A 24622-nucleotide genomic window follows, 5' to 3' on the forward strand; every position below is an offset into this window, starting at 1 on the left:
TTCAAAGGTTAATTATGGGTTTTTTATACTAACAATATGTTTTAAAGTTTTCAAATGCCCGTACTGATCCACACTGTATTAACCTCACTATATCAAAGACAAAATTCGATAACTGTAAATATACTTTCGGTATTTTAAAACTAAAAGCAACGTATCTTCCTGTGATATAAAATCTTCTGCCTGGTGGTACATTGAAATATGAACACTTACTTCTTCAATAATTAATTAAGGTTGAGTGATTAAATTTATTCATATTTCGATTTATTAAAGCATAAACACTAAGTTACATGACAAAGCAAACCTGAGTAATTTAGTCATGTGTGCAAATTGAGAAAATGACATTTGAACGTGATCGCAGATTTCCATTCATGCACTCCAAGCATTTGGGCATCTTTGAGAACACCGTGAGCAAGTCCAAAACGTTAGGCAAGATTAAAGGCTCTATCAAAAAGGCCAAATTTGAAACGGAGACGTTAAAGACAACACTCCAGGCCAATACTTTCAAGTCCACGTGACCCCATGCAAGACATCTTGGGATTTCGCAATAGACTATGCAGAGAGCTACCGAAAATTGGGTGGAGAGAGCCTTGTGAGGCTGGAAAGGCCACACTTTTGACACCAGCAATGAAAGAAACCCATAACTTCCGTCGAAAGACTCTATTAAATGAGTCTTTTGAATTCTTTTTTTTTATCACTTTTTGCCTCCTACAGCCCTGATGTTGAGGGAAATATCTAGTGTCCGTCATCCAAACACCCAGACCCTCAAAGCCACTGTCAGCCAGAAGTGGGACACCATGACAGAATACTACATCCTCAGAGGGTGCCAGGCCTTCCTCCACCTAGAAGCCATCATTGCCACGAAGGGCAGCTACAATAATGATTAAGAGAGCTCAGACAAATTGTTAAAATTCTATTGCTCATTAATAAATTATATCTTGTTAAAGTTTAAAATTCAATGAGTTCAGATTATAATGGGCCACTCGGTACTCTGATCGGCTCTCACAAAATGATTTTTTTTGGGAATATATGTCTTGGAGTTTAACAATCCAAATTAAAGTGATTTTTTTTTTTTTTTTTTAGTCGAATTCCTTTCTCTACTTTTCAAAAAACTATGTTATAAGCTTCTGATATTAATATAATATAGGTTATAACCAATTCATTTATTTTAAATTACTAAAGGTTTCATATTTATAAATAAAAATTATTGGAGAATTTTCTGTAATGGGGAGTCTGAAATAAAAAATATCATCTACATATGCAGTTGTGAGTATTTCTTTCACTACCTATGCAGATGTGAATAATTCTAAACGATGGACAATCCACATATGTGAATGTTCTTACCTATACGTCATCAAAAGTGAATACATCAACAAAAAAAGAATGTTTCTACATTTTCTTCTTGATTGTGTGGAAGGAGATGGGAGTTGTAGTACCTACCTATGTAAATGGCTATCAATCCACCTATGTAGTACATACTTGGATTTCCTTATAAAGTCATTTTATGTTTCTGTAATATGATGTTTCATGAAATAATGAAAAGGTTGAAAGGAAATGTATGAGAACTTCCATTTCTCACAAAAGAGCCAAAAAATTATTTACATAAAACACATGATATATCTTGGGTAGTATCTATGTAGAATATTTGTTTCGCGCACTTTAATCGTATTGCAGATGAATCATTATGATGAAAACAAAATGATAATTGAGCAAACATTTGTTTTACAATTTGATATTTGTGACTTTGCCACACAAAGTCAAACAATAAGGATTATTCTCAGATTTGAGTTTGGACTACATTGTTATCTATCAACAATTATCATCAGTTTATTTGAAAAACTATTCATAATTTTTCCTTAAGAGGTGCTGCAAATTGTACTCAAATTAGCCAAATTGCATAGTTATAATAAAATAATTAAAAATTAATATATTTGATTTGAATGCGACCATATTGAGGACAAATGAAGCCAAATAAATCCTCTACACCAAAGTTAGCATTATCGGATATATCAGCGACTTCCAAACGATAAAAACTCTATAATTGACAAAAATAAGTCTATAAAATGTAAATTATATGATATAACAAATAAATCAGTAATTTCTCCTTTTCTTGTTTGATTTTGGTTCAAGATTATTTTTGTGTAACTCCTACATATTATAGAATTTTATTTGCACAAACTATTTGGTTATAACTCCAAACATCAGGTATAGGATATTAGAAAATTATAATACATGGATATGGATAGCATCCATAAATTAGCATACCCCGTCTCCCGCCAACCTCATCCTAGTTTTAATAGGTTTATAATAAATATAATTTCTAAAATGTTATTTCTCAATTCAAAAATCATATTGGTGCAATTGGAATTACCTAATAAGAAGAAATCAAACCTATTAAAAATTATTCATCATCCATTGGATCACAATCTTTTTTTTAGTACAAAATAACTACAAATTTAGTGGGTCATGAACAAATCAAAAAATATATAGACTATTTGTAAGGTGGTTTGAGAGAATGTAGTTTCAGGGTGCAACATAAATAAATTAAAAAGGGTATTCTTTTTTAATTTATTTTGATTGCGCTCCAAGTATTTTATACATATATATATACATATATTATTTGCAAATAATAGCATCATTCAGGGAGTTGTATTACTTTGCTGCAAGACAGCGCTACTCTTGATGGTTTTGTTAACAAACGTATTTTAGTAAACATGCCTCATTGGATAAACATTAGTGTTGGGTTTCTGTCTGGAAATCCTGGTATAATATGAGACCACTATGATTATTTTAATTAATTCGGTGTAAATTCAGTCTCCAAAAAAGTAGGTTTTAATCTGGTCTCCGGGATTTTTTTAATAAGGAATATTTTTGCTTACAATTATAATTTCAGTCTTGACCGAAATATTAGTCCATATTCGGCTAGAAAAAATCACTTAAGACCGAACCAAACAAAAAACTTTAAACTGTTTGTACACATTTTTTTTTTTTTTTTGCATAAATTGCTCCTGGGTGTGGCATCATTGTATTATTATTTGAGTATAACCATACATACAAGATAATAATAATGATAAAAGAAATATGAACCATACTTGGATGGTTGGTTAAATGGTTGATATAAGTAAAAACACATAGGAATTTTTTTCCCTTCAAGTGAGGGAAAGAACTAATAGCAGTAAGAGAAGACGACGACTACGGCGACGTCAATTGGCAACGCCTAGCTTTCAAGGTCATATTGCAACAATGTTTTGTTGTTTTTTCTTTCTTTCTTTCTTTTTCAATAAGTGAAGATTTTTTGCTTATGTTTTATTTTTTATCATAAAAAGTCAAATCATATTCGTATTATTATTTCGTACAAGGCTGAAATATTTTTTCAAATATTAAGTCTCAAAATACTGCTATCATAGCATGCAAGCAGTTACTGTAAATGTAGATCATTGATTTTTAAAACAGGGAGATCGGTATTTCCTCTCTTAACCTCTCTGCCTCACAAAAGAGAAGTAAAAAAGTTCAATGTTAGTAATTATTTGTTAGGCATTTACACACCATGTTCCCAAACTGTTGGACAAGGTTTATGTACATATATTGTTTTAAAAAAATCAACGTTCAGAATATCAAATAAAGGAATGTATAAATATACAAATCAACAGCTGACAAGAACATACATCGAAGAGTTGTTAATTTTATGGAATTGTATGATTATTTAATTTTTTTTTTATCTTTGCTTGTTTTTCTATGTCCATGTGAAGGTTTGATTGAACAACTATCCTTCAGCCGAAGTACCTTAAAATGGAGGCTATGAAGGCGAACAATTTTTACTTAATACTTACTTATTTGATAAATATATTCAACATCAGGAAACAACACATAAATCAACACACAACATACTCCCAACACCCTGTAACCCCACCCGAGCCCGCGCCCTATAGTCCAAGCTTATTCTTTTTTACTTCTACTTATTCTTCTAAGATGACTTGAATTAAGACCGTTGCTTCTTTTTTTCTTCTTCTTCTTCTTCTGAGAATGATGATGGTATGTGAACCAAAAAAAATGTTATGAAAGAAGGGTGAAAAACGCCGTGCACGCTTCAGGTCCATGAAAAAGAAAGACAACCAGGCAAGCAGTTGGAATTTATCTCTCATACCTTGTACTAGTGTGATACCGTCTCCCATTTTTATATAGACGTATTATTTATATCAGTTTGTGCTACTTTCAACTCATCAGTGCTTCCCTGTGTTCCCCTCCCCCCCTGTAACTAGCATTTACATCCATCTACAAACATAGGTAGCAAAAAAACATCAGCTATGAGTTATTTTTCTTAAGTTAAACATCAAAACCTCCACCCCCTCAAAAAAAAAAAAAAAAAAAAAAACAGTGACATGAAAAATTAGAGTTTTTATTCATCCCCACCCCGTACCTATTTTGGTATCAACTACCTACAAGTCTAAGCTCCCATTATACATAAAGTTTTAGGTAAGAAATTATCAATCTTATATATTTATAGTCATATAACTTATATGCACCTTTTCTCCTGCTTGGCTAGTTGCTAGCTTGCTTGGTACAAAAATAAAGTATGACTCTTTAACCATCAGGTAAAAAAATATATAGACAGTTCTTCAAAAAATAAAACCCGTTTTTATATTCCATTAAAAACAACTTTTTTTGTGTTCAATTCTTCTTTTGAACTTGTTGTCAGGTTGTTGTATAATATTGTATATATACTTATACTAGGTAAAAAATTGCATTGGTCTGTCTTGAAGGGCTATATATATATATACTTTTATATTGTTTTTCCTTTAGAAGTCCTTCAATTTGAAATTGTAAATATCCATAAGATGACTACTAAAAACACATATAACAAAAATCCTTCAATCTTGTAAATTATTTTATATTACTATTATTATCAAACCGTTACCTCCTGTTATCAATAATAATTTCACAAGGATATTGAAACTATAAATGAATTTATGAAGAAACGAACATATTTCTCACAAAAAAAAACCACAATTTTTTTAGATATTTTTATTTTTTGCCAAGACGTTGTTCTCCTTTCTTTTTCGAATCATTAACATTGTGTATGTTCATTGTACAAAAAAATGAATAAACATATGTTTATCCAAATAGGTAGTTATATTACATATAGATATAAAAATGTTACAGTAGAATGGTCCGAATTAATTATAGTATTTCATATTTTTCCTTTCTTTTCTTTTTCTTCCACTTTATGTAAATGAGAGGTTTGTCATTGAGGCAGTGTTTCTCAAACTTCTTGACATATACCCCCCCCCCTTTTTGATAACGTTTAAGTATCCGTAATCAAGTATACCTGTTGGCCTAAAGTTGTTGTATGTGGCAAGATCCACAGTTTGAGAAGTCCTGGATTGGGGGATGAGTTGATGAATGTATTATTGATATGGTTCTCAAGATCTGTCTTAGTATGAAGACCAATATTTTTTGAGAGAGTTCATCTCCACCACTAAAAGTAATAGTATTGGATTTGCCCCTATAGTAATATCTCTTAATGTTGTGTTAACTTTTCAAAGTCATGGTCTGGATTTGGTCTAGAGTCTGTAATAATATATTTAGTCTAGTCTCGTTGTCTTTAATCAGACTAATACAATTTCTTAGATTATAATTATAATTTTCTTACAAAAAGATTAAATTTTTTTTCTTGGGCACGATCACTAAAAGTCTTGGTATCCTTTTTATAAGAAGTATTGGTCTCGACTTTATGATTATATCTTGATTCCTTGTCACCACATGTACCAAAGAAACTAGATTAAAAGTGTATTTTTAAACCAAAAAAGGTCAATATTGTTTTTTTGGACTCGATCCCTTAATATCTTGGTTTTGAATTGATCTCATTCCATCAAAGTCTATGTATCGGCCATAATACAATGATTTCATTGTCTTAACCCATGCTGTAGCTTGTAATTCCCAACCTTTTCATCACTTTAAAACTCAATAATCTTGCACCATTTAAAATATACTCATTGAAATGATTTATTTATCATATATATAATCTTTCGTGAATACGTTAATGGGACACTGTGTAGCAGAGAGACTCAGTGGATCCCCAGTAGGGAAAAATACTGACTCGCTTTAATGGATTTTACACGGGATAGTTCCTTTTTTATTTCTACTTCTTTGCGACAGGCAGACGGGGAAGCACGAAATGGAATAATGGATTATTTTAAAGATAAAGACTTCCTTGAGGATTTATCGATTTACTGATCCAAGATCAATCGACCGTTGAGTTCGTCATGATTATTCTCTGGCAGCAGATTAACGATGATTTATGACTCCTCCCCTCTCCAAAAATTCAAATATTGACAGCTGATATGCTGTCTCTGAGGAAGGGGAGTTACGTTATTTGTTTTAATATTACTTCAGGTGGGGTCATTTAAAAAAATTATTTATTTGAATTTGTTTCCCCAAGAAATTAAAATGGATAGGAAAAATATATCATCCGTTAAGGGGCTACAATTATTTCCTTAAAAAATTAATCTTTGTCTTCTGGACTGAATCTCTATAATATATATCGTAGTTGTCTTAAACAAAACAAAAGTGACTAAATATCTACATACATTAGTCATTTTTTAAGTATATACGAGTACATATTATAATATTCGTCTATATTCCAGCATGGACCACCTAGATAATGTTGTTCTTGATGGTGATGAATAGAAAAGGTAGAATGTTTTTTTAATTTTTTTTCTAACATATTCTAAATATATATTCCCCTGCATTGTATATAATAGTCTATTTCCGTGTTGTACAGATTTAAATTGAGGATATGTATGTGCAGTCAAGATGGAAGGAAAGGAAGAAATATTAAACTATTTTTTACATTTATATATATATATATCTTGTTTAAAGATGAATATAATCTATATAAATTATTAACGAAACAAAAAATGACCATCTGCTTTGAACTTTCTCCAATTTCTTCCTTTTATAAAAAATAATAATAATATATATAAATGTGATTTTTCACATATTAAATAGTTATATAACTATGTACTAGGTAAATATATTTGATTTCCCTTCATTCACTAATTAATTATTAAATTACCTTGTAGAACGTTACATGATGTTGTTTTTAGTTGTTACGTACATATGTAGGTGGCCTCACTGATGAAACTCAGACTATTTTTTTTCTCCTTGTTCAAGGATTCATGTGTGTTCATAAGGAAATCATAAATTTAATGTTGGCAAAATATCGACGTCCTTAAAAGAACCTTCTTTTTAAGGAAAGAAAATTATACACATATGTAGTGCTTCTATAGGTAATGCTTAACGGATTGTAGGTATACAATCATACTCAGCATATATATATTATCTTGAAGGTGTTTTCTCCCTTCTCATTACAGCCCCAACTTCATGGGGAAGGTTGTTGTCGCTTTGTCGGATGATGATTGATATAATAAAAGAGATCTTCAAATTCTATGTTATTAATTTTTATCCCTTCGTAGTTTTTGAATAAAATATTCGTCCATGATTTTTATATTCCTTTTTTTATTATATTTCAGCAGTTTTTTTGACGAGACCCTGGTCCCTGTCGCCATGGTGTCTCGCCGAAAGATCCTATCCCGCTCTCGAGACGACCTCAATCTAGAAGATGGATATTATCTTGAAGAAGAGGATCTTTGGTATCAGAAGGAGAAATTGTACAGGGTAAGTGAATAAATCCTTTTTTTTCACTATTTTACAATATTTTATGGTTTTGATCGCTTGCGAAACTTTCTAAGTTTGGCGGGAAAAAGGTGGATCTTTAAGTAGGTAATAAAGACTCTCCACATCTGACATAATTGACAAATATACAATGACGTATTTGGAATTATGTCTAGTAAATATTTAGTTGGGATGTATTGAGCTGTATGCAATTAGAGATTAGCTAACATGTTTATACTACATTTTACCTGATATATGCCAGCATTGATAAGGAGACTATTATTTTTAATTTTAATTCCATATATTATACATTAAATTGCTAGCATTTCGTATTCAAACTTGGAAGTATATATTGATAAACTACTTTTCATTAGCTAAGGTTATTATAGTTAGCTATATGCTAGAGATGAGTGTTGAAATATTTATAAGGTAAGGAAGATTTTTATTAAGTTTACGCTATACCTTAATTTTTTTTTTTTTTTTTTTTGTATGTTACTGATTTTGCGTATTGAAAATTTTTTGCTATGTATAAAAAAATCTTAGAATTATGTTTAAGGTATTCAGAAAATTACATAAGGTGCTTGGATGTAAGGAACGTTTGAATTTTCATTTTTTATTTATTATCAGTAGAAATATATATATTTTTTTTGTCAAAGAGACTTTTGTTGAAGAATAACAAAAAATACTTATGAATGCGTTCGTGCTCATATCATACAAAGAGGTGTGTACTTTAGGATTTTGACACCGTGTTTGATATAAAAATACATAGGAGAGGGGATGTTCTAATAATTACATATAATGTATACTTTAATTAATCTAAAAAAAAATGCATTCGAAATATGACATAAATAAAAACAATTTTTTGATGAATTCGGTGCATAGCACAAAAATAGGTTGGGGAACCCTGCTCTATATATCTTATAGTATATATCTATAACAAGGAAGGAATGTGTTTTTTCAACAAACAAAAAATAGAAAATAAAATATGCTTTGTGTCTATATATATATACATATTTTTTTGGGCCAAAAATACCATTTTATAGGTATATGTATGGTTATGAAGGCGGGATGTGTAATTATCTTTGATTTTTAATGTATTATTTATTATAATACTTCTTGGCATTCCAAACATAATAATGTTATTTTTGTTTAAAGTTTTTTTTGGGGTTTTTTGGTGTGTTTCTGAAGAGGTTAGAGTGATACAAGGCAATCATCAAATATCACACAATATACACAATATCATCATTATTATGTGTCATTTCTCAGCCTCTCCTTTCAAAAAAATAGAAAAAAAGAATCAATACTATTATTCATCAATTAATTAATAGTTGCAAATTTATCACAGCTTAACAAACATAATGTAATTTAAGTTTCAAACAATCAATGAATTAAAACATTAATAATAGTGTAAAAAAATTGTCAAATAGCAAAAATACAGTCAATTTGGTAGTGTTGGATTGGGGTCAAAATTTTCGAGTTCGAGCTATCCATTGAGTTTATTCCGTGTGAGGACAATGTACCAATTTTTCAGACTGGTCAAGTTAATAATTTCCATACATTATGTAATCTGGTCGATTTTTTTAATAAATCTCTTTTCTTAATAAAGATTGAGCAGTGTCTGTGATTTTTATGGTCCTTTTGAGTAATAATAGAAATGTGAAGAGTCGAATTTCCCGTAAAAATATGTTGATCGAGTTTTGAGATAATTTCATAAAATTATCAGTTTTATTATATTCGAGTTTTTTTCGAGTTCAAATAAGTCTTGAATCGAAACCTATTACTAAATTTGTGCCTAGACTCACTAATTTGTAAAGCGGGAGGACCACTATCAAAATTTTAATCGTTATTTAATTTTCAACAACAACAAAATAAAATAAATGATCTTGACCGCGTCAAAGTGGGAAAAAACTTTTTTTAATTTTTACTCGTTGGTAGGGCAAACAAACGTCTAACAAGCTATTTCAACAAATTATGTATCTATACTTACTTACATACCCGGAAACAAATAAAACCTCTTCGCCTTACTCATTTTAAGGCATTCATATAATATCTAAATACATGCATACATATGTGTACAATATATACCTGTAGTGTATGTAGGTATCCATGCCTATATATACTCATAAAAGGTGCATCAATAAAAAATTATAACTCAAATTGATGGAAATATTACTGGGACATCAATAGAGTCTAAATAACTACTGACGGGTTGAAATTTTAATAATTAAAATATATTTTTTCTTTGGTATTATAACCAATACAGTACTTCTCAAACTTTTCTATCTTCAACACCATTGCTTTATATTGCTACAAATCTAGCCATTCTTTAGTGTGCACAATTGCTCCGTAGCGCAGTCAATAAAACAAGGGAAATAATAGAAAAAATATCAATTTTACTGTTATAAATTTATAATCCTTGTTGTAAAATATTGTTATGGGGATTTCTTTTTGATTAATTTTTATATTGAATGAAGAAATCACATATTAACAAATCCTATAATATTTTTTGTTAAATATCCCTTAGTTTATTATGAGGTCATTATTGAGTCTTAAATATTTTATTACGGATCACTTTTCTTGTTCATCTCCAAAAAAAAAAATTTGAAAGTCTTGGTGTCAACTCTATCAAAAAAAAAAATTTTTACCTTTTCAATGGCCTTATCTTGACAATGAAGCCAAGACCAAAGCAAAAATTACTATAGAAAGTGTTGGTCCGGATTATATATTGTACAATATACAAATATAGAGTATTCATCTATAATTACAGAGAGGATTTTAATAACCCCTCTCCCAAACAAAAATCTTACTGATGCCCCTGGAATGAGTGAGTCAGGAAATAGCATTTTCTTATGTAGAGTAAATTTAAAATTAATATATTTCAATTTATAATTATTTTGGTTTTTTGTAACTAATATCGTTATGTGATATAAAATTTGTGGCCTTACTATTTATTTGTGTAAAAAAACTGACTATAAATATATCTATAAAAAAATTAAATTTTATGTCATATTAACCATCTCCAAAAAAATGTTCAATAAGTATCTAATCAATTTAGAAAACTAGTTGAAGTTCCTTCCTTATCTATCAAAGATGGAATTTTTAATTCATTTCTAAACACGCTCTATCTAAACATCTTTTGAAATTTTTGGTTCTGCAAAAAGAATTTTGTAACATATTGGGTGATGTTGATGAATTAGACCAAAACTGGGTTAAAGTGTGGGTTAAACCCACATTGCTCAAATCAAAAGACTGAATTAGAATTGTAACTAGAATCTTAAGTTATAAAAGTGACTTAATCAATGAGACTTGTTTATTGTATTCGAGAGGACTTGAGCCAACTTAATCAAATTGCATAAAATTTACAAGTACGACTCAAGTCTATTGACTTGAATCCTGTAGATTAAGTTCCCTCCTTTTGCTGTATAGGTGTGTTTATTTTTTTGTTTTTGGTTTTCATAGTGTATACAACAGTTGAAAAATTATAATTAAACAAAAATTATTTGTATACAAATATTCTACTTTTATCGTCCCATATCAGTCAAAAACAAATTTTTACAAATTGACCAATTTTCTATGGATATTATTTTGATTTGATTTGAATATCAGTCTAATTAATTTTGTTTGTTCTTAAAGCATTTTATTAAAGTTAATAAAGTCAGGATAATTTGTAAGTTTGTAAATACATTTTATGAAGTTATAATCTCAAAAATGAGCCCCCAAGATGAAATTGTCTTTAATCATGATGCAAACAATGACTTTTTTTGAAAATGGATTTTAGTTATTCAATCAAATTCTGTGGACTTTTTTATTTAGTTTAAATAAATAACTATTAAATCAATTTTTTTTTATTTTACTTCGTAAATGCACCACTGCTAAAATGTAAACAATAACACAAAAGACTTATTCATTGCCAATAAGGGATTACGCCTTTAGAGGTATATAAAATCATAATATGTTGATATATCTTGGATATAACATGTATCTATGTGCAAAGATTGGCAATTTAATTTCATAGTTGATGTATGACGTAATTATTCAGATAGGAGGAGCCCGTTGTTTTTTGTAGTGCTCTGGAACTGTGTTTTATATAAAAAAATGAATAAAAAACTACCCAAATCAATCTAATATCCATTCATAATCATTATTATTTATTGTTCTTTTTTATTATTTTTATATCATCATATTAATTCTCTTAAAATAAGTAATAATTACTAAGGGATGTAATTACAAGCATTTATCATATTATAATTATTCTTACATAATTCATCCTTGCTAATTAATCAAAATAACCCCTTAAAACAAAATGGGTGCATATATGGTTGTTATGTTATATCATATTTAGGTAATATTTCTTTTCTTATTTGGGAAGAAGTTCTTCTTCGTAGCCAATCAGGGTTCGTTTCATTGGCATTAGATCTTTTTTTTCTTAATTCATGACCTTTAACATTTGATTGTTACATGCATGTACTATGTGTGTGTAAAGTATCTTCCACAAGTTAGTTAGTTACTAAGAACAACAATACATAAAATATTCTTCTCATGTTATAATGTAAGCAAAATTATATTTTCCCCTAAAACACATTTAAAGTTTTTGTAGTTTCTAATCTGAACAATGTTTTTTTTTCTCTCTTTTTTTTTTCTTAAGCTATTATCATTATTATTTCAATCTTGAGGAGAGAACATTTAACTATCAAGTTCGTATGAAGACGGAAAGTAACACTGTCATTTTCTATTTTTTAACAGCTCATATGATTTACAACTCTATTAATGGATTTAATTAGTGCAAAGCAATAAGGGACTCATGATTCAGAATTGAGGTGCATGTCGGTTTTATTACACTGCAATCTCAGGGCTCGAAGCTTAAAAAACCCCAAACTTCAAAAAGATTCGAAGCTTGAGAGACTCAAAAAATCCTTAATATATTTCACATTACTATAATTATTTTAGTGCTATCTATATTTTTATTTCCTTGAATTTAAAAATTATTGATGTCAACGTGGTGTTACCTAACTAACTTGCATATGTACACTATATTTTATTGTCAGCTGATCCTTTTTTGTTTCTTTTACATTTATCAGTACCCTTTACTTGGCTGAATTTGAATTAGCAATTGTTAAGATGCTCTGAACAATTCCTAAAAGATTGAAAATCAAGTTAATGAACAACGCGTCAAATGAATCAAAGCTGGGGATTGTATTCGAGTTGCTTTTAAGTCTCATTCAACTAAAACTCCAGACTCAATTTTGATTAAAAGATAAAAACATCATATTTTAATAAGATTGGAGGAGACTTGAGTCTCAAAAACATCCTCCTTTATTTCTAACTATTATAATTATTTAAGCCCCATCTATGTTATATTTTTAGATGTTTACATTCATTTAACACTTATTAAGACTGAATTAGAATTGGGGACTCGTATTGACAACTTTAATTTCAGCTCAAATTCTCAAAACTGAGACTCCTTGCAGCGTTTTTGAAAGTCAAGAAGGGGTAATAAATGAAAGTTTATAAAAACCATTGTTTTCTACAAAAGTTATGATATTTGGGAATTCTCTAATTGTCTCTTTAGCTGCCCTGTTGCCTGTTCCCCGAAACTTGAATGATACTTATTAAAAATAACTCGTCTGAATAGACTTAAAATTTTCAATTAATGTGCAATAATTTTTTTAATGAATAAAGAATTTGAAGTCATTATGTAATTAATGAAAAATTAAAATGCCAATCTATAATTATATACATATATTATATAGAAAAAAGTAATTATGCGTATCTATTCATTGACATTGGAATTTTTTGCGTTTCAAACCTTTTAATTGTAGAACAATAGCATCATAAATCTCACATGGATATGTAAATACAGGATTATGAGCCACCGATTAATCCTATATCCTTCAAAATTAGTTAGTTGGTGAATATTATAATATGTTGGCAGACTAGGAGATTCAGTGGAAAATTAATGGCAATAATGCTTTTCGTTCATTTTTGAGCTTTTGAACGGGAAAGAATCTTTGAATTGGTTCATTTTTTGACTAATTTTTCTTTAAATTTGCTTGACTACATAAATAACTTTTTGCCACCAGGGGTATTTAGAGTATATTGAATTACTCTATAACTTACTACGTCATCTAAATTATCTTGCACGGTGTAACCTCATTAACATCAAATTTACACTTTATTTAGTAATTAGCTGTCGATATTTTTCAATCGTTCTTTTCCCCAAGTCTGTACTGTAGATTTTGTTGGTTGAATATGAATTATCATATGATCTTTCTTAAGCCTTATTCCGATACTTTTTAAAGAAAAGGTTGTAAGATGTTATAAAAATATCGACTTGCTTATGAGGAAAAAATGTTTTTTGTAACAAACTAAATTTGGACAAAAATTGAAAATGTGGTAATTTCTTATGAAGCATTCAAGGAAATGTATCAGTAAACCTAAAAGGTGTGCAATGGTTCAAGTCTGTATAGTGTAAGTATAAAGGTATCAAAGACCCTTACTTCTTTATCTCTATGACATTTGTAGTTACAGATTATTCTGTGTTTATTGTTTTGTTTTTCTTTCATCTTTGAAGGTATTTATTTTCATTCTTGAATTATTTTTTCACATAGAATAAATGTTGTAATGGGAAAATGTCAGTTTAATAATAATAATAATTAAAAAAATATGGAATGATCTATGATCTTCTCTCGTTGCCTTGTTCACTCTTATTGTTAGTATATGTACACATAAATATATAATATATAAATGTCATGGCCAACTTTATAATATTATGATTATGTAAATATTTATTTTTATGTTGTTCAAGATGAGGATTTGAAGGAGAGGTAAGAAGTGAGAGCAACAACATACGAACTGCATCGGTCATAAAATGCCGTTTTATTTACCTACTTTAATTTAGCATATATGTAAAAGTTAAGGCAATAGTGGTTGATTTTATTTATTACTAGGATTACAATTCTTTTTTTTTTCAAAATACTATCGTTATTAGATCTCTCAAACTTTTCCTACAAAAAGAAAAAAGACTCAAAATCTGGTAGAAGTTTGCCAATTACTATTAAAGAACTATTATCTGTTTAATACATACGCTTACAATTTAACATGACGTAATATTTATTGTTTGTTTCAAGTTATTTTGGCCAAGAGTCACACCCACCCACGGTTAAGATGTGGTTCAGGGATATATTTTTTCATTTTCATTGATAAATTTAGTTTCTTAAGAGAAGGTATACATTAGATGAGAAAAAGGTCAAATATCAGTAAGCGTAAAAATACCACCTTAGATAATATAATTTAGTGTTGTGTGGGTCTTTATTTATGTAGTCCAGTTCCATCCGGTACAAGGTCAGATCTTATAGGTCTTTGAAACGCTTCTTAAGTTATCTGTCCTCAGGTCAAACAACCTTACTTTATAAGTTCTTAGAACTTAAATGTAAGACAAAGCTGGAACTGACCTAGACTGAACTTATAGGGGCTACAGTCTTCAGTCCTAAATAAGGACTAACACAGCAATAATATCAACTGACAGACATCACTATATTCTTTCTGAGGATTTGAATTTTCAAAATAGGGAAAAATCACAAATGTAATGACACATATTTTACACAATACTTACATCCTATTGTAGAGAAATAAATTCATTAAGAAGGCAAAAAGATATCGATTGGCAGTTCGGCATATTAACCATGTTGTAGATTAAAATCTTCAGTCTGAAGTAATGATTGTTTGTATTTTTTTTAATTATGTACGAGTATATTGGGATAAATTAATTTGACTTACTAACTCCATCTAAGAACGAACGAACCTCCTATTTCAAGGTATTACTTTATTTATAGGTATAAAGGTCTATTATAATTTCAACCTCAGCTACACAATAGAAGTAAATTGGCTAACATTTATTTCTGCTATACAAATTAATAGAAGAAAGGTTTCGGGATTACATTTATTTTATGTTTTTTATAAGCATACATTTTAAATATTCCTTAGAAAGTAGACAATTCCTAATAAATACCATTATATATTTTTATTATTCTGTATGAAATTCGATTAAAGAAATATAAAAAGTTAAAAAAAATTCTTTCTATTTTGTTTGTTGGAAAGTTTTTTGCTTTTACGGAAAAAAATAAAATTATTTTTTGCTAAAATGCATATACCTATTTTAAACAATTTTATTAATGGAAGGAAAAATTATTTTGAGCTTTATCCATTCTATGAAAGTAATCATTTGATCTTTTTTTCTATTTATTTATGAACAACTCATTGTAACTAAGTTTTTATTATCTTTAAGTCCAAAAATATACACATATACCAATGTAAGTACATAAATCAAATTACTTTATATACATAATGAGAATTATAAAGTCCAAAAAATCGGAAACAGATACAATTTCTGTTTTGTTTTGTTTTTTACATATTTTCATAACATTTTAGCAGAGGTTATTTCACAATGATTAGAGTTCCCAAATAAATATCAACAACTTCATAATATTTCTTGTCATCATCGACTTAGATATATTCATTTAACATATACATAATGGTAGTCATTACTATCCTCATTATTGTTTTTAGCATTACTTTTTTCGGCGTAATTTTTTTACCAAACCTTCTTTTCAGTGTGTTTCTTTTTTGTGCAATCAAAATTCCCCATATTTTTGTTAATTTTAATAGATAAATGCATATAATAATACAATATTGATACCCTAAACTATAGTTTTATATGTTTTACGAGACATAATTTTCAATATTCCACATTTTGTTCTAATTATAGATTAATTTCTATATGATCTGTTCTAATGTATACAAATTTCTGTTGTATTCTAATTCTAAAAAAGAATAAACGTAGTTGGATTCAGTGAGCCTAAAATATAGCTCTGTCATGAATTATGAAACTTAAATATAATCAAAATCACCATAATTTAATATACTCATATATTTATATGACGTTGAAATGATATTACGCTTAAAATAAGCCAGTTGAAATGATCTGCATTGAAAATATCCTGATTAAAACATGCATGCTAACAAATGCGCTGAGATCAATAAACATAATATTAAATGAAGAAAAGTTGAATAGTTGGAAAAAAAAATTAGCTCAATACTATAGTCGTTATGATCCTTAAATTTTCGTAACAGTTCTCGTTCAAATTTTTGTATTTAATTGAACTTAATTAAATTTTAATTTTCTCAAACAAAAAATAATGTATCGCTGTTATTATGGTTTCCTTGTTGGCAAAAATGACGTAATTGGCCAAGTACTATGGGATATTGGATTTTTTTTTAATAATTTAATAAAATTTGTATTATTAAGAAATAACAAATAAAAATAGATCATGTACAATTGTGGGATACATTAACAATGGAGGGAACTGCAAAAATTAAAAACATGTTAGTCTGAATACCAAACAAACAAAGCAAATAAATTATATATTATTTTTTTCAAAATTGAAATATTTTCAACTTTTCGAGAAATGAAATCAATGATGAGGTCGATTTCAGCAACTTGACAACAATTGCTTTTTAGTTAAAAAAACTTCTGTAAAAGTTTGGAACATAATTATTGATGCAGGGGAGGAAATTTCAGATACAAAAGATCCTTCAGGGCCCGAAGACAACCTCATAGGTGGATAACCCAGTTTTTTTATCTGTTTTTTTCTATTGTTTTGAATGGATGTATAAAGTACGGGTCAAAATGACAGAAAAAAAAGTCATTGTAATTTTTAAACAAAATACTAGGGTTAAAATAACTCCTTGAATAATAGCAAGTTTTCGAATGATTAAAAAGATAATAATCAATTAGTAATGACCGATAATTTTCTTGCTTTAGATACATTGACAAAAAATCACATCAATGAAACAGCAACATCTACTTATATCATGTTCCTACTACAAGCATATAAGCGCCATATCCAATTAAGGAAAATTAAGGTCATGAAGGAGAAATATATAATATTTTAAACACATATATAATTAATAAGGATACGAGAATGCCTTCCTTTGAGGTAAAAATATTAAGCTATATATTTATTATATGAACATTGTTGTCCTTGGTCGAAGCAAGATCATCATTATAAACCGTTTAATTAAAAAAAAAAAAGGACTTGTAGCTAAACCACTGAAGACTCTAATGTTACCCACTCACATACATTATATGTTAGTATAAACGACAATTACTCTTATTATGTTGGTTAGTTGAATTACATAGATTATTCTATAAAGAGCATAATATATTTGAAATATCAACACAAAAGCATGTTAGAATGGTTTTTTATTAAAATCGAATATGGATTACATATTTTGAACTGTTCATCAAATGAATGTTTATTTTTATTTAAAAATTTATTTAATTAATCCTTTGGAAGCGCTGTAAGTTGCGCACAATTATTTTTGAAAGATTATATCGGGCCTAAATTAAGTTTCATATATCAAATAAAGGCTCGAATATATAGTACACTTTTGTCATTCACTCCAGAATGATCCTTGCAATATGAGGAAAATACTTTTTTTACGAACATCTAGACCACTAGATGATTTTGTGGACCATTTTTATGTATAAGAATTTTCTTTCAACCCCACCTTGTAGTCTACATAATCAATTATTTATAAATATGCACGTTAGTTTTATTTTATTCTTAAGCATTTTCCCTACTGCATTTTATTTTATATTTATAAATATGTTTTATATGTAACGAAAAAACACGACTTGATAAGACAAAAATTGACATAGCCATATGGAAAGACTACCACATGGTACACTATACATTACTTCCCTACCGTTTAGAGGTCCTTTTTATTACAATATCTAAGGTTATTTCATCTCATGCCAATGAACGTTTAAAATAGTAATAAAAACTATTACTAATGATTTAATTGAATTTATTTATAACATATTTTTGGTTTATTAATATTTTTTTTTTCATCATAGAAAAGTAACATTTGTTATTTGCAGGGATACCATATGACTTGCAAAGATTTTCAAGGATTTAAAGCTCAAAATACAAACAGATATATAGATATTTATTTTTATTTTCATAATATACTTGTATACATACATACGAGAGTAGAACATTCATGCCTAGATGTACCTAATTCAATTATAAGAAAGTTTGCAGTAATACGAGTACATAAGGAGAAAAAAATAGTAGGATATTTACAAAAGATATTTTATCATCATCTGCTGTGATGTTTATTATTATTAAGCAGACATTTTAAGGAAGAATAAGTATGAATGAAGAGAAAAAAGACTTGTCATTTTTGTTTGAATACATTAAGTTTATGTAATGTGGTTTTCTACCTTTTGTGTCATATAGAACCCTATTTTTCAGCTACATAGCTAGTGTATTAATCAATCAGTTTATAATTTACAGCCATATTTTTTATTGAGATACACGTCTTGTCCTTGGTCTGAATAATAAATATTAAACGAAGGATGTTTTCTCCCAAAGCAACAAATCATAGCTTCGAGCTATGATTTGTGTCCTTCTTTTTTTTCTAATTGCAATTTTCTGTACACTCCAATAAGTAACTATTACTGCATCTCTCAACTTTTTATTCTATAATATAAAGATAAAAGATACTAAGGTAGTTAGGGTAGTTTTTTCAATTAATTCATTATTTCACACTCCACCATATGTTTTAGAGCACTTTAAATCACGAATTACTTGTTTCATTGTGGTATAACAATTTTTCTATGAAATGAAAAAATGAAAGAGTAATGGATATTGAATTAATTTTATTCCAGATTTTCACCCCCATGGAAAATTCCTAGTACAGTCACAAACGTCAACTGCACTCCTTGGTTTGATTTACAAGGGGTTTCCACATCGATGTTGTTCCATTGATGGAATTCAACTTTTTGTTTTGTCATCGATGCTTTGGATTTTTTGAACCTCTCGATGGTGAAGTTGACGATAATTTTTTACACTTGAATGACCACCTTTAATGCTCCAACTATGCAAAGTTAGATTTTTTCTTCTCACTAGAGATGGGATAGTTATTATGACATTTTCATTTGTTGAATTTTCAACTCACTTTATATCATTTTTTTAAACGAAAACAAACCAAAACTGATGCATCAATCATGTGAGAGCAGAATTAAAAACCAAGAAATTAATTTTTATTTTCTCTTAAATTATAATTTGTTATAATTATTGCTGGATCAGTCCTGGGACTGATTTCCTAATGCGTACCAGAAGTTTGGAAACGACGTTCTAAAGTAGTTTTTTATAGAGCTGACTACTTCAGTTTTAGTTATGTTTGTTTTCAACCCTGATGTTCCTTCATGTTCGGCAAGTGAATGAAATTTAGATTTTTCTTCGTAATCCTATTGTAAAAATTGTGGGATCATTTGCATATAAAAGAGTCTTTAATGATTTATAATTAACTTTCAGACCTTTTACAAGACAGTTGAATCGAGTTTGCAGTAAAGATCGTTCATGGCAATCAGAAACAACAAAGAAGTGAGGGTATCACGTTATTCGTACCCAATTTCTACTAAAACTTTCCATTACATTAAGTAAATCAAGTTCAGAGAAAGAGTCATTTAGGATACAATAAATCATACTGATGAATGTAGGGGGATGACCACTATTGTGTAGTTGGCTTATGATTAATTCTTGACGGATTTAATCAATGTATTTCTTCACTCATAGCCACAATTTAATCTTATAAAATTAAGAAAGTAATAAATTACTTCTAGAACGAATAATGTTAAGTTTTAGCTACTTTAAACTTTAAGTATCTTTTCTCATGAAAGAAGTTATCTTGAACAGCTGAAAGAACCTAATTGGTAAGTACATTATTCCAGTTGTTGTAGTTACCCTAAGAGACCGATAAGGACAGTTCCTTGAACTTACATATTTTAATACTACCAAACTAATAGGACTGCTGTCTTTTCAGTTTTTTTAGACGCATCCAACACTAGTTGTAATAGAAAATATTACACGACAACTAATTGAAAAATACGTTTTTCTTCTCTGTTTTTCTTGATTTTGTCCCCCTATTTTTCTCTATGGTTGTAGAGTTATATTCATGGTACCTCTAGTGGACGAAAAAAGTATCGTTTAGATCATTACGTTATAAAAATACCGATCATGCTGTCATAGTTTCGCTAGTAGTTTTGCTACGAGTTAAATTTTTGGAGGAGAAAAGGTTGAGATATTCCAACAATGTGGGATATTCCTTATAGGATGTAGTACATTTATTAATATTGGAACAATATACACATTGTAGAGTGCAATTATGTTGTGCATAAGTAGTCGCCCTTCTTTATACTAAGTTATTTGTGTCCTTGTATTTCACTCACTCACTACCATATCTACCTACCTACTTAGCTATGTAGGCATATGAATGTACCTATAATGAACATAATATACCAAAATAGGTATGCTCAAAATTCGTGGATTTATTATAAAGATCAAAACTATCATTCCTACATCACCTCTTCTTCAAGTTCTTTGTTTGCAAAATATCAACCTATGTAGATTATAGGTACATAATATAATATAGGTATCTATTTTCGTATATCGTATGATTATTATCACTTAAGGAATTTCCGTAGAAGATTCATTGACACAAAATTCACATTCGTTGATATCATGTATGCTTTAATAGAGTTGTATAAAATATGAACTCCCGGTATTTAACAATAAAAAAGATCAAAAAATCTGAAAATTTAAAGAAAAATTTACTGGTCATGACTTTTCAAAAGATTGGATGTATGCAGCTATTTATTCTTGTAAACAAGAAAAAAACGTTCCATCGTTAAAAAAAAAAAAGGTCCTTCATGGACCTGTTTTGATGTAAAATCCGTAAAATCGATAAAAATGATTTTTTTCATTCTGTTCCTATTTAAAAAAATCCAGTTCAATCGAGATACATTATTTTTATAGAAGTAAATTTTAGAGTAATTCAACAACATTGCTTCAATTTGCCTATCCATGTTGCCATTAAATAAATATATTATTTTAGTACCGTGTATTATATCCATATATTTTAATGGGTTTTTATATTTGTACGACTCAAATCTCGTTTTAATATATTATATATGTATATTTCAGGCATTTGAGATTTAATTAAATACTTGTATTACATAAAACCAATTATTCTAAAGAATCCAGGGTTGTTTTTGTATGTTCTTGCAAACAGTTAAAGCTTCATGGGTATAAATAAACACATATATCATATTCATTATTCAATTATTTTATTTCGTCTACCTTTAATTAGTCTGCATTTGCATTCTACTTGATACTCGAATGCTAGCTTAGCTTAAAGTACCTATGTGCATACATAATATATACTTACATACATACACATCTACCAATATTACAACTTGATATTTGAAATACTGCCGGAAGAATTTACGGATTTATATTTGCGAATAATAAAAAAGATTTAATACTCATCTCACGCTGCCTCTAATTTGTTTCTTCTTTACTTTACAGGATCATGTACAAGAAGTATTAGACAAATGGGGGTCTATAGATGACGAAATATGGGCAAAAGTTATTGTTTTAGAAAGAAATCGACGTGTTGCAAAGGCATATGCACGTGCTCCAGTCTTAACAATTAGCGGGAGTGAGGACGGTTTTGATGGCTTTAGGTAAGTTGTTATACATCGTAAAGCTTTTTTTATTAAACATATTTCCAAATGTTTCTAATATTGCAGAATCGGTGTCAATGGGTTTGCAAATCCAATGCGAGACCCAAAAACAGAAGAATTCAAAGCTCAAATAGGCGCTGGATGTAAAATCAAAATGGATGAAACAGGGAATATTATGGTAAAACGTTTTGCCAAGTCTCCTGTCTTTGTTAAAAATACAATAGAAGAAAATGCAGTTTCAAACGATGTACTCAAACTCCCTGATGGGCAATTAGAATTTGAAAAGCCTGTCAAGTTATTTGACATGAAAAAATTTCAACAAAATGTGAACCGAGAGTTGAAAAGAACAGTTCCAGATAGAAAGAAACTCGAGTGTCAGTGTGTTGCAGCCATTGCTTTTGTAAAAAACGAGCCAGAACTTCTGGACAGTCCAATATGGATCATGTTGATCAATGTCGTTGCTTTAGAGATGCTACGCGCTAAAATGCCCCCAGGTAACAATTGTTTATAAAAAAGCTCAACCTTGAAGTAATGCTCCTTCTTATTATCGTTCAGGTCCAAGTCGAGCTTCTTCCAACGATACTATTTTGAATTCTTCTAACGACAACAATAATAAAAACTCGGATCCCCGCAAACGATTTCCTGCCTCAGGTTCTTCTGATGAAGATCCATATTCCCTGACGCCGTCTGGGTCATCTGGATCATCTGGAAAGGGAAATCGTTCACGCGAAGAATTGGCGGCTAGAATTCCTCCTGGAGAAAAGGAATTTTATGGGCCACAAAACTGGGCCAAAGTAATTATGGATAAATATTTTTTATGATTGATATTGACTAATTTTTCCTAGCATCACATTCGTCAGATACCCGATTATTCCGACGATATGGAAGATGAAAATACGCTCACAAAAAAGCGCAACCCTCGGTTGAAAAACGCAAGACATAAAAGTACCGACTCAGAGAGAACTGGGAGAAAGCCAATCGAACAATCTAATTTAGGTAAGTTCCTTATTAAATTTAGAGTAAATAAATTTCGATAATATAAACATGGTTAACATAAATTCATGTGAGACGAATGATTCCTTGAATCAATTTTTTAAGTTCTTGCAAAAAATTGAACCACATTTAATAAAATACTCTTTTAAACTTATTATAATTTTGCTATATTTTCATGTAATCCTATAGATGATCCATACTACTGCGGTCTCAGAGCACGTGTTCCAGCCTACGTACAACAAAGTGTCAAAAAAGATAAGCAAAGTAAGACAAATAATTCTAATTCTAATAACAATTGTCTGGGAGTTCGTTCACCGGTTCCATCCCGCTCTACACCCAACCTTCAAAACCTTGCTCAACTCCCTGGGGCTCATCCCTTTTGGTGGCACTCAAGACTTTATCCAGAAAACGGTTAGATTGATTCTCTTCTCTTTCTCACACAACTCATTATTTAATAATACCTATTGAATACTCATATGTACATAAGCACATATTAATCATTATTTAATCATATTCTCATATATAATAATTACATATGTAGGTATGTCACTATTGTAGAGAAAAAATACAGTTTATGATTAAAAAGGGAAACACATTTGGTACTCTTGTTCTTTCTTTCTATTAATACATGTTCCTTCAGAAATTTAAAAATTGCTGGAATCTCGGTGTATGTACAAATTACGACTGAGAGAATGTCAAAAAATATAAAACCTCTGTCAGACAACCCATATCTTCTAACAAAATAATGTTACACATTTAGTGCTCCTTTCCTGATTGTAATGTTTGAATTTTACCAAAAAAAGGGGTACACCTTTTAAAAAAATATATACACTATACGAAATTCCAGTAATTTTATATCTTTGTTCATTCTAAACTAAATCGTTTTAGTGCAAGCGTCTTCTTCTGTCAAAATCATAAAGTAGACAGCGGATTTTTTCAGAAGTTAAACCAGTAGTATTATATAATGTCTACTTCCTACCTTCCCCTCTAACAAAAGTCATGTCTCTAACGATATCAGAGTATTATAGATAAATTCAAAGCACATTTACAGTAATAATCTAAAAATCCTGGTAATCAGTCCGTGGAAAGTTTAAATCTCAATAGTTAAAAACACAAAGATTGTGTCAGTGCGACCAACTAACATATTCTTTTCGCAGATGGATTTTAAAGAAAACTTACTATACTTTACTTTAGTACAAGCAAGTGAATTGAGCAGGAAATGAGCACCACTCATGCTTTCCGTTTATTAAGAACGCTTGGGCACCTGAATAAAAAAAATTAACGAGTAACAGAAAAAATATTTGCTACTTTCTTATTGTTCTCTAAAAGCTTTTTTTTTTTTTTGTCCACTGAAGGCCTTGAGAG

The 24622-nt window shown here is 29.3% G+C and overlaps 1 protein-coding gene across 1 annotated transcript in view; it reads left to right on the forward strand.

Moving 5' to 3' along the window:
* LOC121117742 (uncharacterized) overlaps positions 1-24622 on the forward strand; it is a 319548-nt gene that overhangs the window by 290644 nt on the left and 4282 nt on the right. Inside the window, exons 2-7 of the mRNA XM_071888348.1 lie at positions 7530-7674; positions 22107-22264; positions 22331-22758; positions 22820-23058; positions 23110-23260; positions 23447-23668. Coding sequence (XP_071744449.1) covers positions 7530-7674; positions 22107-22264; positions 22331-22758; positions 22820-23058; positions 23110-23260; positions 23447-23668 — 1343 coding nt within the window. The remainder of the gene's footprint in view (positions 1-7529; positions 7675-22106; positions 22265-22330; positions 22759-22819; positions 23059-23109; positions 23261-23446; positions 23669-24622) is intronic.

The sequence above is a fragment of the Lepeophtheirus salmonis genome, chromosome 5 (assembly GCF_016086655.4).
Source record: "Lepeophtheirus salmonis chromosome 5, UVic_Lsal_1.4, whole genome shotgun sequence".
NCBI lineage: Eukaryota > Metazoa > Arthropoda > Copepoda > Siphonostomatoida > Caligidae > Lepeophtheirus > Lepeophtheirus salmonis.